The following is a 14,030-nucleotide window of genomic DNA, read 5'->3' as shown; positions in this document are numbered from 1 at the left end:
GGCACTTGTGCGTCCTCCCGTACCGTTTTTACGCGTATGCGCGAGCACCTCCGGCGGTATGTGCTGCGCGGCGGACCTCGAGGGTACCCCAGCCGCGGACATGAGGCTATCTGGTATGCACACGAGGCTATTTGGTATGTACACGAGGCCCTGTCATTGTTGAACGCCGGGGGTATCCCCGTTGTACTTCCTAATCAGGAATGCTTTATTGTGGCCCGATATGGTACTGATAAGTCGCGCAGTTGAAGCCTGATGGGGTATGTGCTTCGGCGATGCAGGCGGTATGTATAGGCGGTACGCGTTGTCATGCAGCCGCTATACATTGCCATGCACGCTCGCTTCCTCGCTGCAAAGGCGATACAGAATCCGAAAGAGGCGGGATGCGCGCTGTCCGAAAGAGGAGCGAGGAGGGAGGTCATCCCATACTCGACAAAGGTCTTCCCATGCTCGTGTCAGCGCACAGCCATGTTGCCAGCGCATGGGCGGTTCTAAATCACGCTGCTACTGCTCGAGAAGGACTGTTGGGCGGTGGGCATCAGCTTACGGTAGAAAAGCATCAGCAGGTGAACGAAAAAGCATCAGCTCACCGCGAGGAGCATCGGCAAAGTCACCGTGAAAGGCATCAACAGGCGAGCGTACGGGCATCAGCAGACGAAAGAAAGCATCAGCTCACCGCGAGGAGCGTCGGCAAAGTCACCGTGAAAGGCATCAGCAGGTGGATGGTGTAGAAAGAATAGCACAGGTCCAGACAAAGCTATGCTGAGTGCGTCCATGCACGCCCTCTTGCAAACATAGACAGCGCAGCAGCGGGGTATCACAACAGTGATTGAGAGGCGCGCAGCAGCAAACGAGGATCGCGTAGCAATAAACGAGGATCGCGTGGCAGCAAACGAGGATCGCGTGGCAGCAAACGAGGATCGCGCAGCAGTAAACGAGGATCGCGTAGCAAGAGCACAGAACGCGCAGCAAGAACACAAAGAGGCATGTTGTATCACGACCTGGCAGATACCGCGTTGTTCGGGGTGATTGAGACGTTCAGGACGACTGGGACGGTCTTTGGCGTGATTGCGGCGCTATTCAGGTCGATAGACGCGTTTGTTGAGTCTGATGCCTCCAAAAGCATGGTTGAGATTCACGCACACCTCTCATTGAAGGGCATGTGTGCCTTTGTTGAACGCGACGTGGGATTGCTGAACTTGATGAAGTGGGGAACCGGGTCTTGCCGGGCGAGATGAAGACTGCGCGCATGGGACGGAAAAGTCCGCGGAAGTGGACGAAAGACGCATGGGTAAGATGAGGCGGTGCGAAGGCGGCTTGGTGAGAACGAGGTGGGCGTGCGGATGTGATGAGGATGGGAAGATGGGTGCGACGGCGGCAAGATTGTTGGACAGCGGAAAGACGAGAATGACAGCGGAGAGACGGGGTGAGCATGGCGCACGCGAGTTCTCGACGGAAAATGGCATGGCTTGCAGATGAGTGAAGATGGCGCACTGCGGGTGGCGTCCAGTACGACTTCGGATGTGTCGTGAACGACTTCAGATGCGTCAAGATGGCCTTCCTAACCCCTTCATTAAGCTAAGAACAAGGCGGTCCCGGCACCGAATTCATTCGAGCTATCAAAAGGGACGACAAGTAGGCGGGAACTGCCGTTAGGAAGCTAAGGTGTCAATCCGACGTCGAGAATAGCGCTAGCGCGCGACCTACACGCCGTCTCGTCAGTTTCGTTATCCAGTCCATAACAAGAGTAGGGGCACGTACCGCTGCGCTAGACGCGCTCGTCATCTCTCGAATGAGGGTAGCACACGCATACGCTAAGCACATACGTCTTGCCGCCGGTACCGCTCAGTCTAAGCTCGGTACACGCCAGCCTTGGTTCGAACGTGGCATTCTCGGGCTAAGGAGTACCTCACTCTTAAGTCTACAAGTACCCAAGAACAGGCGTCTAGCTGCGCTTGATATGAGCGGAAGTATAAGGCTCTTCAGTCTGGGCAGGTCTTCGTTACGATAGAGCTCTTAGTTCAGGTCAACAAGGCTCCGCAGTCAGATATAAAGCGGCGTGAGACGACATATGAGAAGCGGCGATAGTAAACATGCCTCGCCGATACGACGAATATGCCTTCGAAGGAGGGTACTGACTGTCGCGCAGGATAGCGATGCCGGCAAGACTGCGAGAAAGGTGTCAGCAGCAAGGGGTTCTATGTCCGCCGGATATCGTCAGTCGTGCTTCTTCAATGAAGGACTTTGCGCGCCGGTGCGGATAGAAGAGGCGTCCTTCCGGTGAAGCTGTAGGCGGTATGCATCGTCGACACCAGAAGATAGAGCCCGCCGCTATGCCAGCGACGAAGAAGGTTGACGTCGACTAGAGTGCTGTCCACGATAAAGGCTCAGAAGCAGGCATGAACGGCTGGAAAGAAAGGGAAAGGGAATTGAACATCAGCGTTCGGGACAAGTGATCCAAAAACACGTGCCTCCTGGCAGAGAACAATGGCGGCCCATTGTGACGTCAGCAAGTCAATCACATCTTCTCCTGTGCCTCCGATCGCAGTATCCGACTTAGGATTTTCTGACATATCATCTTCCTCTCAGTAGCGGACATGCTTTGAATACCCAAGGGCGAAGTGCTGGGCATCGATAGAGGCCTGCTCAGGATCAACGTCAAGCTCTTGAGCACTTCTCGCCCAGGAGTTTCCCCATTCAACTGGATAGACACCCGGCGGGAACGATCTTTATGGACGACTATGGCTTAGGAGAGCCCATGCAAGATGCGGCGACACATGTCAACGACGCCGTACGAAACCGGTCAAGCTCTCGCAAGGACGGCTTCAGTAATGGCGATGCAACCCGGAATACGTCTGGGGACAGTAAGCAGGATGAAGCCGCAGGGTTTTCCGACCCCACGTCCTCGGCATACTCGAGAGCCAAGTGAGTCCTTGAATTTGGTGCTTCGAGGTATCATTGAGCTGACAGCGTTCGTCAGGCGGTGGTGGATGATGTCGACGGGCTTCCCCCTCATCGCGGGTACTTTTGGACCATTGGCAAACCTCTTCTCCGTATGCGCTCTTGTGCAAACTTGGCGAGTGCAAATCTCGCCCGACGGAAATGAGAGGGATGGAGAGCGAGTCCCTGACCCGCATTGGTGCGTCGATTCCTCACCTTCGATTAGCAGTCGACTGAGAGGCGCATCGACAGGGTACTCGCGCCGAACATTGTCTCTCTTGTCTTCGCTGTCGGCGCGAACATGTTCCTCCTCATGAACTTCGGTCACCGAATGCGCTACACGATCGCGCAGCCCCTCACCGTCGCTTTCTGGTGCGTGCTGTCCTCGATTTACTCCTTACACTATACTGACACTCGTCCAGGTACCTCTCCTTCATTCTCCTCCTTGTCCCCCTCGCCCTCAGCAAACACATGCTCCTCTACCCCCGCGACACCCACGCCTTCTCCCAGTCCTACTACTACGCCATTATCTCCGCCAGCGTCTACTGCATCATCTCCACCCTCCTCCTCGCCAACCTCCTCGGCGCGCTCGTCTTCAAAGCCTACCCGCCCTCCTTCGGCTCCCTCACCGTGCCGCAGCGCACGCTCATGCTGCAGACCACTGCCTACGTCTTCTACCTCGCCCTCGGCGCGCTCGTCTTCTCCTATATCGAGGGCTGGTCGTTCGTCGACGGCCTCTATTGGGCGGACTACACGCTCCTGACTTGCGGCCTCGGCACGGACTTCCCGCTCTACCGCACCCTCTCGCGCGCGCTGCTCATCCCCTACGCGGTCATCGGGATCACGATGATTGGGCTGGTCATCGGAAGCGTGCGCGCGCTGGTGCTGGAGCGCGGCGCGACGGCGATGGTGCGCCGGCGGCTGGAGAAGGAGAGGAAGAAATGGGTGGAGGGGCTGGATGGCTCGGCGGATGTGCGTGCGTGGGAGAAGCGCGAGTTCGAGGAGATGCGGAGGATACAGCAGCGCGCGGACTGGATGAAGCGGTACATGGCCCTCGCGACGTCCACTTTCGCCTTCGCGGTCCTCTGGCTCATCGGCGCGCTGATCTTCTGGTACTCTGAGGTTCGTCTTGGCGATTTCCGTGCACCATTGCCAGTCAAGCTGATCCTGTCTCACAGCGCCCACAAAACTGGACGTACTTCAACGCGCTCTATTTCGCCTACACCACCCTCATCACCGTCGGCTACGGCGACTTCTATCCGCAGTCCAACTCCGGAAAGCCCTTCTTCGTGTTCTGGACGCTCCTCGCCGTGCCCACCATGACCGTCCTCATCTCGAACATGGGCGACACCATCCTCGTAACGTGGGTCAAGGAGGGCGTCCTCTGGCTCGCCGAGAAGACGCTCATGCCGGGGAACGGGAACGGGAACTGGAACGGGAAGACGAGCGATGATAACCCACGGCGTCGGGAGGAGGACGGTTTGGTCCGCCCGATCGAGAAGCTGGGCGAGGCGGTGGAGAGGGAAGAGGAGGGCGAGCTGACGGGGAGGGCGCGCCTGATCCGCCGGCTGGCGCACGAGGTGCGCGTGGTCGCGGACGACGTGGGGCAGGAGAAGGCGTATGAGTGGGATGCGTGGTCGCGGTGGATGCGGCTGCTGGGGGAGGCGGACGAGTGGCTGGCGGAGCGGGACGAGGGGTTCCGGCACAAGCGCGAGTCGTCGCATCGGGAGAATGAGAGCTCGCATCGGGTACGGAGGGATGAGAAGGGACACCACCACCACCACCATCATAGGCGCCGGTGGCGGAGGAGAGGGACGAGGAGGGAGCAGGAGCTGATGGAGGAGGAGGAACAGCTGTCTTGGCTGGCGTACGACGGGCCGATGTTCAGTGAGGAGGACGAGGCGCAGTGGTTGCTCACACGGTTCTGCGAGAAGCTGGAGCAGATCATGGTTCATACGTAGCTCGATTCATGGGACTTCATACACGCAAGATATCTACTGCACTCACGTTGTATACTACTGTATCATGTATTCTAGCTCGGCACTACAGTACTCCATGTCACAAACTGACGCGGTATAGGCATCCACGAGTGGCCAGGCGATGTCCGCAGACCAGAATTCGGTTACATGGACGACGTGTGGGTGCGTGTATGCGCATATTTGGGTTGCCGCCGGACCGTATGGCGACTGCCCCGCGTCTCTTGCTTTGAACCATGACGCCCTCCACCTCTCTGTTTTTTGCTCTTACGGTGCAAGTCTTTTCCTCGCGTGACAATAAACGACTCTTTATACATTCCTCACCAGCGGGGCCGCGGCCGCGGCCTTGCTCGAGATGTCATTGGAAGACTGGATGCTATGCTTTGACCAGCAGAATCGACTGCGCCCCCTCCAATTGTGCGAAGCAGCCACTATGGTCTCCCTGTGAGAAGGGCAAGACCACTGTTGGTCAACTTCTCCGTTGTTGACGCTCCTCTGAATGCACTTCGCCGCCGACGGTCCAAGAGACAATCAGGACTCGCCACGAAAGGACCCCATCCTGTGAGAGCGGTAGCCGCTATTGTCTTATTGTTCAGCGTCTCTGGAGGGCGCTTATAAGCTTCGCTACTGAGAGTCAGGGAGTCAACATTCCACCTCTCCCCTGCCCCCCGACGAGTTACTACAACAATCGCTGGACGATCACGACTTTCTCCTCGACATAGCTCTTGCTCTCGAACTAACAAGCTCCTGTTGGACTCAAAGTGTGTCTTTCATCCTACTAGTACCTGAAGCGCCACATACTGACTCGGATGAGCAGTCAGAACCACACTATGAATAACTCCCAAGCTCGTCGCGACTTCGAACGCAGTCGCGAGTTCTACGCGGGACTCACACGCCTTATGCGCAACATTCTGGACGCGCACGAGGCGAACACGCAGCGCTTCCTGGCGTCGCAGGCCAATGAAGGCTTTGGGCAACCCGATTCACAGAATGCATCGTCTGCGACGCAGCAGAGTCCTCATCCGGAGCCTCCGATTGTGGCGCCTAACGCTGAAGGGCGTGCGCACAGTCCGGCTCAGGATCCTCCACTTCCGGTGCCGGCGCCTGATGAGGGCGATGCTACTCGTACCTCGGAGACCCAGCCGCCCCCCGAGGGCGCAGAAGCGAACATGCTCGACTCGAAGAACGATCCCTGTCCCATCTCGCCGATGCGTCCCACGAGTGCTGCTGGCGGTCTCGACGTGACTGTCCCAACTTCGCAGAATCCGGCGTCGGAAGGTAACAATCAAAGCGCGCCTCTAACATTTTCCGACGGGACCCCGCAACAACCTTTATTATCACCTCTTCGTGAGTAGGGTCCATGTTCTCATCTTACCGTATGTACTCACGCGTCCCTCTAGCCTACTCCGAGCGACCTCAGCCAGAGTTAGCGCTGAACGAGGATGCGCCATCACGGATGAACACCGAGAATCCACCCCTAGCTGGCAATGGAGACCCGGCTTGTGGGAGCGACGAGAATCAGGAGGACGCCTGCATGGACACGAACAGTGCTGGAAATTCCGGTTCCCAAATTACCGACCTCGAATATGCCGAGTCGGGGGGCGCGCCTGTCGAAGGTTTGCTTCCATTCATACAAGTGCGGGCCGGCGATGCGCCAGACATCGCTGGCGCAGATGTGCAGGATGTTACGATCGAAGCGAATGGGACTGACGTTCAGGCTCATGTTCCATTCAGTCAGGGTGCGTTGTTTCTATCGACGGTTATGGCGCCGTTGCTCATCTCTCCACAATACAGGTTTCGACAATGGAGTTCACTCGCTGCCACCTTCGTCGTCCGGAGCATTGACCCCTCCTCGCGACAACGCCCACACTCCTGCCATTGCAGCGGTCGAGAGCGAGTTTGCTCCCAGACTTCGGCTGCTCTTTTGGGAATCTGGTATCTGCCTGAACGTCCTGATTGACGACCTTGGTGACCTAAACACTTTCGATACCAATCTCGATCTCCTTCGCCACCACGTCAATGCGACAAAATCTGCCGCCAGCGCGCCTGGGATGATTCTCAGTGTTCGTCTTGAGCCTACGACTTGGAACAAGCGCGCACCGGTCGACCAGTTGTTCTCGGCTCTGTACCACGATGACTCCCTCGCTTTTTGGCAGGCAATTCATGTGCGGATGCCCCAAGAGGTATTGCGAGACGCAGCCCAATCATCTGACGAGGAAGTCCCTTGTCCCGACACTCTTGTCTTGAACAACGTCGTCTACTTCGGTTCCAAGGAGAACGTGCCGTACCCTTGGAGATCCATTCACAACCTGTCTCTTTTCGATGTTGCATCATTAACCCTGTCTTGCGACGTCACAGTCTGGGACATTGTTGTGCTGAGTGAAAGGGGCAAAGTGACCAATCGCTCCTCCAGGCCGTTGGACTTGATACTTGGATCTATCGATGCGCAAGGCACTGGGGTACTCACCGCCGGGGTCGCACATATAACCCGAATTGGCGCTCTCAGCTGGGACACTGTGGGATCGTCCGTAGATTTATCCTCCCTATTCAAGTATGGAATCGTGCCGAAGCAGGGCCTCCGCCGTTTGTTGATGAACGTCTCGTGCATCCCGAGCGCACAATTTGAGGAGTGGCTAGTTTACATCGACTTATCCGCGCTTCTTACCATCAATATCATCTACGCAGAAGCGCAGAGCGACACAGTACGCAAGGTCGTGGAGCATCTGCCTTTGAGCTTGACGACGAACGTTGTTGCCTACGGCGAGAGCACTTTCTCCCTGCAAGGTGTATGCAGTATGTAGACTGATGCTTTAGGATGTGTAGCTATGATATGATGCAAAACCTATACGTATTCTGTACTAGTACCAGCATGGCATATTCCGGAAATACAATGTCAACCAGTCAGCGCACGCCCCTCTCAGGACCGTAAAATCGTACGGATAGATCACGGACCATAGCTCGAGGATCTGTAGCGTACCCTTACGAGATAGCACCATCTTGTCCAACACCGCGTCCTTATCGTACGTAGGTCCAAGAGAAAGGTCATTGAGATGGAGAAGGCAGCCTCTGCCTGACTCCACGATCAACGCTTCCAGCAGTATCTTAGTGGCCGTCATTTCATAGGCCGACAACTCCTCTAGGTCCCGGAGGGCGTCAAGCTGTACTAGCTCCACTAGCTGCTCCTGATCGCCAGTATACATGAAACGCCTGAGCCGTGCGCCAGATCTCGTAAGCATATTTCCGACGGCAGACCACATTTCCCTCTGAGTGTCTGGACTCGAACAATGAGGGGCGAAATCGGCGATGGCAAGGTGGCGAAGCTGGGAAACGCGAAGATGACGGAAGAAGGTATGTGTGTCAGTGGCCCTGTTGACTACGAGGAGCGTCTGGAGGTTTCGAGCTTCGACCATGGGAAGGTCGTCACTGCCGCGATGCATGGGCCAATTGAACGCATCGACATGCAGCGTTTCTATGTGTGGGCACTCTCGCAGAAGATCCAGAATGTCCAGCGTTTCGAATGCGCTCTTCACGAGGCTTAGATCCTGCAGTTTTTCCCATATCTCTGGCGCCCGATCCATCAGCGTAGGTATGTCGTCCTCGCGGGAGAGCGTGGCCCGTCGCAGGGATGACAACGACATGGCCCACGACCAGAACTGATCACGGACGTCTGAATACGCTTCATAGATTGCAGCTGACGCCAGCGACTCCGCACGCGCAGTAGACAAGAGGCGCATGTCGGCGACTCTGAAGCGATCTGCGAAGAGAACGATTGTGTGCCATCGTTTTGCATGAGGGACAATGGCATGGAGTAAGGCTACAAGGGCTGAGGGAGGGTCCCGAGGCTTCGTGCGTATATGTAGAACGAGGGGAAGAGTGCCCGAATGCTTGATATGTAGCGAGACCCAGTGCAGCTGCCGGCGCGCACAGAGGTCGTCGACAAGGATTCTAGTCCAGAGGCGGGGAGTACTGGTCGCAACGGCGTTCCAATGGGTACAAACAGCCGTAAGGACAGCGGGCGAGCGAAGGTGCGAAGGCACATTTGGGCTGCTTCCACCCTTCCGCGCAGCAAGGGTCTCGCCAAATGACCAGGAGCGATCGACGAGGGGTAACGAGAGGGAAAATATCTCGGAGAGGAGCTCGAAGGGAAGACGGTTGATCGACGACGTGTCCGGTTCAGAGGAGGTCTTCGGGGATGGCTGGGAAGATACGACCTCGCCGAACAGGTTGACTGGCTGCTCGGCGACCCCCAATTCCGCGAGTCCCGAGTCACGATTGGTGAGCTGAGATATCATGAGTACAGCCGCATGTTGTGGAAGGAAAGGGACTTACGCCGGGAGTGAGAAGCGGTAGATCGACGAGATGACTACCGCGCTTGAGGGGCGGCGGCTCCGGCGTTGACATCTCGCGCGGAAGGACAGATGGCTGTGGCCACATCATAGACTGCGGATAGAGGGGATTCGGCGGCCAAGACATGCTATTTCGTCCGTATAAGAACACCGAGAGAAAACTGAGGAGAGGATGAGTCGAGGAACTTTGGCATGTCAGAGGGACGCACGGATGAATCGCGAACTTCAAGTCGGAGACGCACCGGGCGCACACTAAGAATCAGCAGACAAGAGAGTAGAGTAGCTATTGGAGCACAGACTCATGATATATCTATGTCCCGTCGTCAAGGCAGAACAAGGGTAACCTTTTCCGGGCGACTTCTCGTGGTCCGCGAACAACCATATCCCCAAAAAGAAACAAAGGGCACACCGGGTCGGTAACGGAGGGGCCTTAATGGGAACCGCTATCAACGTACTCCGAGAGGAAAGAAGTTCCATGAGTTGAGCATGCATAGCCTGAAATACAGAATTCGCTTCGGGAAAGTGAGAGTCAAGAGCAAACCAGGAAATTGCCGAGACGGCCGCAGAATGTCGGCCACGTGTCGTGGACCCACAAAGTTATATCACTGCATACAGCATTGCAATTCCTTGGTATGCTCGTTCGCATGACAGAGTCTTCAACCCCTGCGACGGCACATCAGACATCTTCGATTGCTCGCGGCTAGGCGCTGGGAGGGCGACGGAATGGTCCCTAGCACGCGGCGCGACGGTCTATTCGCGAGGTGTTAGAGTTAGAGGGTGCGCGCAGGACGTGGTTAGACGTCGAGTATGTAGGTGCGTGTAAACAGGGCGTTGGGTTGCTTGCTCCCGCTGTACTCTCCTCTATCAATGCTAAAGTACAATATAACTAGAATATTCGCTTTATTAAGCGTATTGGTCAGCGCCCTTCGAGGGCTGGCGAGTCGCTTCTAGCGGTTCCCTCAACGCAAGGTATGTGCGCAAATTAGGCTACTATCGAGCTTCCATGTGTGCTACGCGCACTTTGTGGCTACTAGGAGGATGCAGATCTGGAGCCCCATCCATACGGCGTGTCCCCGAAGTATACAGCGAGCCAGTTTGCACTCGCTGCTTTCAGGACTGTCAAGTCTATTGGGTGCAGCAAGCACAAGAACTGTAAAACCTGTAATATACCCTTCCGTGACAGTACCATCTTGTCCAAGGCCGCCTCCTTCTCGCCGTATGTAGGACCAAGCGATAAGTCCTTGAGATGTGGGAGGTAGTTTTGACCGGATCTTATGATCAATAGGTCCAGCAACTTCCGCGACGTAGCTCCGGTTCGGTATGCAGACAGCTCTTCTAGGTGACGGAGAGCATCCAGCTTTACCAAATCCATTAGTTGCTCCTCGTTGCCAGTGTACAGGAGACGCTTGAGCCGCGGGCCAGATCTCGTGAGCATGTGCGCGACAGCCAACCACAACTGCCTCCGGGATTCTGCGGTCGAATGCCTTGCAGAATCATCGATGGCAAGATGGCGAAGTCGAGGGGCGTGAATGTGATGGAAGAAGGTATGCGTATCGTGGGCTCTATTGACCACAAGGAGCGTATGGAGATTCATGGCTTGGACGACGCGTAGATCGTCATCATTGTTGTTGCGACGCCTGGCCCAATCGAAGCAATCTACATGCAGCATTTCTATGCGCGGGCAAGTGCGCAGCAGCTGGAGCACCTTAGGTGTCTGACACGAACCATTCATGAGGCTCAAGTCGCGCAACTCCTGCCAGAACCCCGGTGCTTGGTTCATCAGAGCAGTTATGTTATGCCCAAGACCGAGTGTAGCGCGCCGCAGGGATGGGAGAGACATGGCCCACGCCCAGAAGTGTTCATGAACATCTATACTCGCGTTGTGGATCTTGGCCGACGCTAGCGATTGCGCACGGGCGGCGCATAGGAAGCGCATATCATTGAGGCTGAGACCGTTTGCGAAGAGAACGAGGTCGCGCCACCGTTGCGCGTGAGGTATGAGGGCTTGTAGCAGCGCCACACGCGCTGACGGTGGATCTTCGAATTTGGTGTGTATATGAAGAACGAGAGGAAGATAGCCAGAGTATCTGAGATGAAGGACGGTCCAGTGCAGCTGCCGTGGCGCACAGAGATCGTCGACGAGGATCCTAGTCCAGAGATGGGGTGTACCAGTGGCGATGGCCTGCCAACGTGTACAGACAGCGGTAAGGACCACGGGTGCGCGGAGATGGCAAGGAATATCTGGGTCACGGTAACCGCCTTCATGCGCATCGATGGTTTCCCCAAACATCCAGGAACGATCGACAGGGGGTAACGAGAGGATGAATATATCGGAGAGCAGCTCAAAGGGAAGACGATTGATCGACGACGTGTCCGGTTCCGCGGACGTCTTCGGGGATGGCTGGGTAGATGCAACCTCGCCGAGTAGGTTGACTTGCTGCATGGCGACCCCCAATTCTGCGAGTCCCGAGTCACGATTGGCGAGCTGAGATATCATGAGTATAGCTGCCTGTTTTGGAAGAAAAGGGACTTACGCCGGGGGTGAGAGGCGGTAGATCGACGAGATGACTACCGCGCTTGAGGGGCGGCGGCTCCGACGCTGACATCTCGCGCGGGAGGACAGGTGGCTGTGGCCACATCATAAACTGCGGATAGAGGGGATTCGACGGCCAAGACATGCTATCTCGTCCGTATAAGAACACCGAGAGAAAACTGAGGAGAGGATGAGTCGAGGAGCTTTGGTATCTCAGAGGGACGCACGGATGGATCGCGAACTTCAAGTCGGAAACGCACCGGGCGTACACCAAGAATCAGCGAACAAGGGAGTAGAGTAGCCATGAAAGCGCGGACTGGTGATATACCTAGATCCCGTCGTCAAGGTCGAACAAGGGCCACCTTTCTCGGGCGTCTTCGCGTGGTCCGCGAAGAGCTACATCCCCAGTAAGGAACAAAGGGCGCACCAAGTTGATAACAAGGTGGCCTAGAAGGGTACAGACGTCGTCGTAAACGGAGAAGGAACAAATTGCATAGTTTGGCATATTACCCTCGTCTGAAATACGGGATTCGATTCGGTGGAAGGTGAGAGTCAAGAGCAAGTTCGGAATCCGCCGAAAACGGACGCAGTTGTGCGCCACGTGTTCTAAAGCCCTGGACCCACAAGGACCAGCATCGTGTAGTGGGAAAGCGTTGCCTGCACTGTCAGTTCTCGTTCGAGCCGCAATCATGTTCAAGGTATGAGGGACTGTATGATGATAGATAGATGAATAGATACCGTCTACTATACATGATCGTGTATCCTACACTACGCGTACAAGTCCCCGAGGCAGAGAGTTTGGCTTGACCAGACGATGGAACGCGTCTCACTATCCTTCCGACGATGAGTCGGTTTGGATGAACAGAGCATCGTCCGTACTCTGTCACGACCACCCGGGAACCATGTACCGTCACCGCCAGTTTTCTGCCGCCCATTCCCGCAGCTCACAGACGAGAAGCTTTGCAGCCTTCTCCAGCGCCTCGTCCCGCGCGCCGCGCTGCACCTCCACAATCGTTTTCCGCCTCGACGACAGAGTGAGCACGAGCCCGACGCGCCATGGGCTGAACGTCGCGCTCAGCAGACGGAAGGGAATGGGCCGGACGCCCCGAGTTGGCGTGCCCGCGCGCGAGGAGCCCGAGTACGAGACGACGCCATCGCGCACGCCATACTTGCACACCAGGTCCTCGAGCCGCGCGCGCGGCTGCATGACGCTGAAGATGTCCTTGTACGCCTCCTCGCGCTCGAGGTGGAGGGACGTTGCGTCCGCCCAGGCGTCCTCGCGGACCTTGAGCGCGATGAAGAGGTCGAAGACGCGTGTTTCGCGGGGGAGGGTGTCAGGGAATGGGGTAGGGAGCGCATCTTGGGACGTCGAAGGCGGACTGTGCTTCTCCGATGTTGATTCCTCGTATGACGGGGCGGAGATGAGGAGGGGGAATGGGTCGGAGGTGTATGGCGGTCGGACGAGGGATTCGTATGCGGGAAGATAGATCGACCGGAGGACGTGCATGCAAGCTGTACGGTGATTAGGTTCCGGGGTACATCAGGACGAGTCTATAAGACGCACCGATGTAGAACGCGCGATTGACGATCCGAAGGTTCATTGAGATCCAGTACAGCACCCTCCGCTGCCGCTCGGCTGTGCTCTCGTCGAGATACGGTGTCTGGGGCAGCGTCGCGTACACGATGTTCAACAGGAGGTGAGGCGGTATGTCCGTGATACGTCTCTTGCGGTGCGACCCGGAGGGGAAGGGAGGCGGGCCTTGGGTGGCGGCTGAGTATGAAGGTGGGGGTGCTGGCGCTGCCTTCTCCATGTTGACGATCATACTGGCAGTGTAGATGAGTGCAGGAAGTCGGGGAAGTAAGGTGAGATAGTTGCTTAGGCAGTATGATTCGATGGACTCACTGAGATCAGTTATAAGCGCGCGCTCAAACGACTGCGCAACTGAGCGGACTAAAGAGTCACTGCGCGCAGCCACCAGAGGCTGCGGTACCACACGGTGGGATGTATAGAAAGAAGCAAGGGGGGACGTCGAGAGCAGCCCAAGATGCCGGTGATGACTGTTGAGACGAAGGTTCTGCTGTTGAGCACCGCCTCCCAGGTAGGCGCTGTGGTCATGAGATGGCGCTCTCGGCGGCTTCGTCGTATCAGCCGGCGCGGGCCGAACACAATGTCAGGAAGTGTGCCATGTTCTTGATGAACGAAAGCACAGTGACAATTTGGGCGAGGAATAGGGAGTA

The 14,030-nt window shown here is 56.6% G+C and overlaps 7 protein-coding genes across 7 annotated transcripts; 3 read left to right on the top strand and 4 right to left on the bottom strand.

Annotated features, from left to right (window-relative positions):
- The first annotated feature begins 256 nt into the window (after positions 1 to 256).
- On the top strand, positions 257 to 816 carry SCHCODRAFT_02613847 (uncharacterized protein). Its single transcript, XM_050344633.1, has one exon. It carries the CDS (start codon positions 273 to 275, stop codon positions 726 to 728), a length of 456 nt encoding a protein of 151 aa, XP_050201484.1. The 5' UTR covers positions 257 to 272; the 3' UTR covers positions 729 to 816.
- Positions 817 to 2,519: 1,703 nt separating this feature from the next.
- Positions 2,520 to 5,047, top strand: SCHCODRAFT_02568147 (voltage-gated potassium channel). The gene is made up of 5 exons (XM_050343815.1): positions 2,520 to 2,922; positions 2,978 to 3,136; positions 3,190 to 3,309; positions 3,360 to 4,059; positions 4,116 to 5,047. The coding sequence occupies exons 1-5, from the start codon at positions 2,729 to 2,731 to the stop codon at positions 4,896 to 4,898; spliced, it is 1,956 nt and encodes a 651-aa protein (XP_050201483.1). The 5' UTR covers positions 2,520 to 2,728; the 3' UTR covers positions 4,899 to 5,047.
- Positions 5,048 to 5,550: 503 nt separating this feature from the next.
- Positions 5,551 to 7,714, top strand: SCHCODRAFT_02745151 (uncharacterized protein; the record flags this gene model as incomplete). Its single annotated transcript, XM_003034149.3, has 4 exons — positions 5,551 to 5,674; positions 5,731 to 6,260; positions 6,314 to 6,652; positions 6,708 to 7,714. The coding sequence occupies exons 2-4, from the start codon at positions 5,744 to 5,746 to the stop codon at positions 7,712 to 7,714; spliced, it is 1,863 nt and encodes a 620-aa protein (XP_003034195.1). The 5' UTR covers positions 5,551 to 5,674; positions 5,731 to 5,743.
- On the bottom strand, positions 7,613 to 9,783 carry SCHCODRAFT_02531526 (uncharacterized protein). The gene is made up of 3 exons (XM_003033584.2): positions 9,469 to 9,783; positions 9,243 to 9,420; positions 7,613 to 9,193 (listed from the first exon to the last, which is right to left on the bottom strand). The coding sequence occupies exons 2-3, from the start codon at positions 9,384 to 9,386 to the stop codon at positions 7,772 to 7,774; spliced, it is 1,566 nt and encodes a 521-aa protein (XP_003033630.2). The 5' UTR covers positions 9,387 to 9,420; positions 9,469 to 9,783; the 3' UTR covers positions 7,613 to 7,771.
- A 253-nt stretch (positions 9,784 to 10,036) lies between these two features.
- SCHCODRAFT_02568136 (uncharacterized protein) lies at positions 10,037 to 12,259 on the bottom strand. Its single transcript, XM_003033583.3, has 3 exons — positions 12,020 to 12,259; positions 11,794 to 11,971; positions 10,037 to 11,744 (listed from the first exon to the last, which is right to left on the bottom strand). Exons 2-3 carry the CDS (start codon positions 11,935 to 11,937, stop codon positions 10,290 to 10,292), a joined length of 1,599 nt encoding a protein of 532 aa, XP_003033629.1. The 5' UTR covers positions 11,938 to 11,971; positions 12,020 to 12,259; the 3' UTR covers positions 10,037 to 10,289.
- A 443-nt stretch (positions 12,260 to 12,702) lies between these two features.
- On the bottom strand, positions 12,703 to 13,615 carry SCHCODRAFT_02697532 (uncharacterized protein; the record flags this gene model as incomplete). The annotated part of the gene is made up of 2 exons (XM_003033582.1): positions 12,703 to 13,304; positions 13,357 to 13,615. 2 exons carry the CDS (start codon positions 13,613 to 13,615, stop codon positions 12,703 to 12,705), a joined length of 861 nt encoding a protein of 286 aa, XP_003033628.1.
- An 85-nt stretch (positions 13,616 to 13,700) lies between these two features.
- On the bottom strand, positions 13,701 to 13,950 carry SCHCODRAFT_02613836 (uncharacterized protein). Its single transcript, XM_050344632.1, has one exon. The coding sequence runs from the start codon at positions 13,906 to 13,908 to the stop codon at positions 13,744 to 13,746; it is 165 nt and encodes a 54-aa protein (XP_050201482.1). The 5' UTR covers positions 13,909 to 13,950; the 3' UTR covers positions 13,701 to 13,743.
- Positions 13,951 to 14,030: the final 80 nt, after the last annotated feature.

Source organism: Schizophyllum commune, assembly GCF_000143185.2.
Source record: "Schizophyllum commune H4-8 unplaced genomic scaffold SCHCOscaffold_3, whole genome shotgun sequence".
In the NCBI taxonomy this organism is placed as follows: domain Eukaryota; kingdom Fungi; phylum Basidiomycota; class Agaricomycetes; order Agaricales; family Schizophyllaceae; genus Schizophyllum; species Schizophyllum commune.
This window is presented reverse-complemented; position numbering and strand designations above follow the sequence as displayed.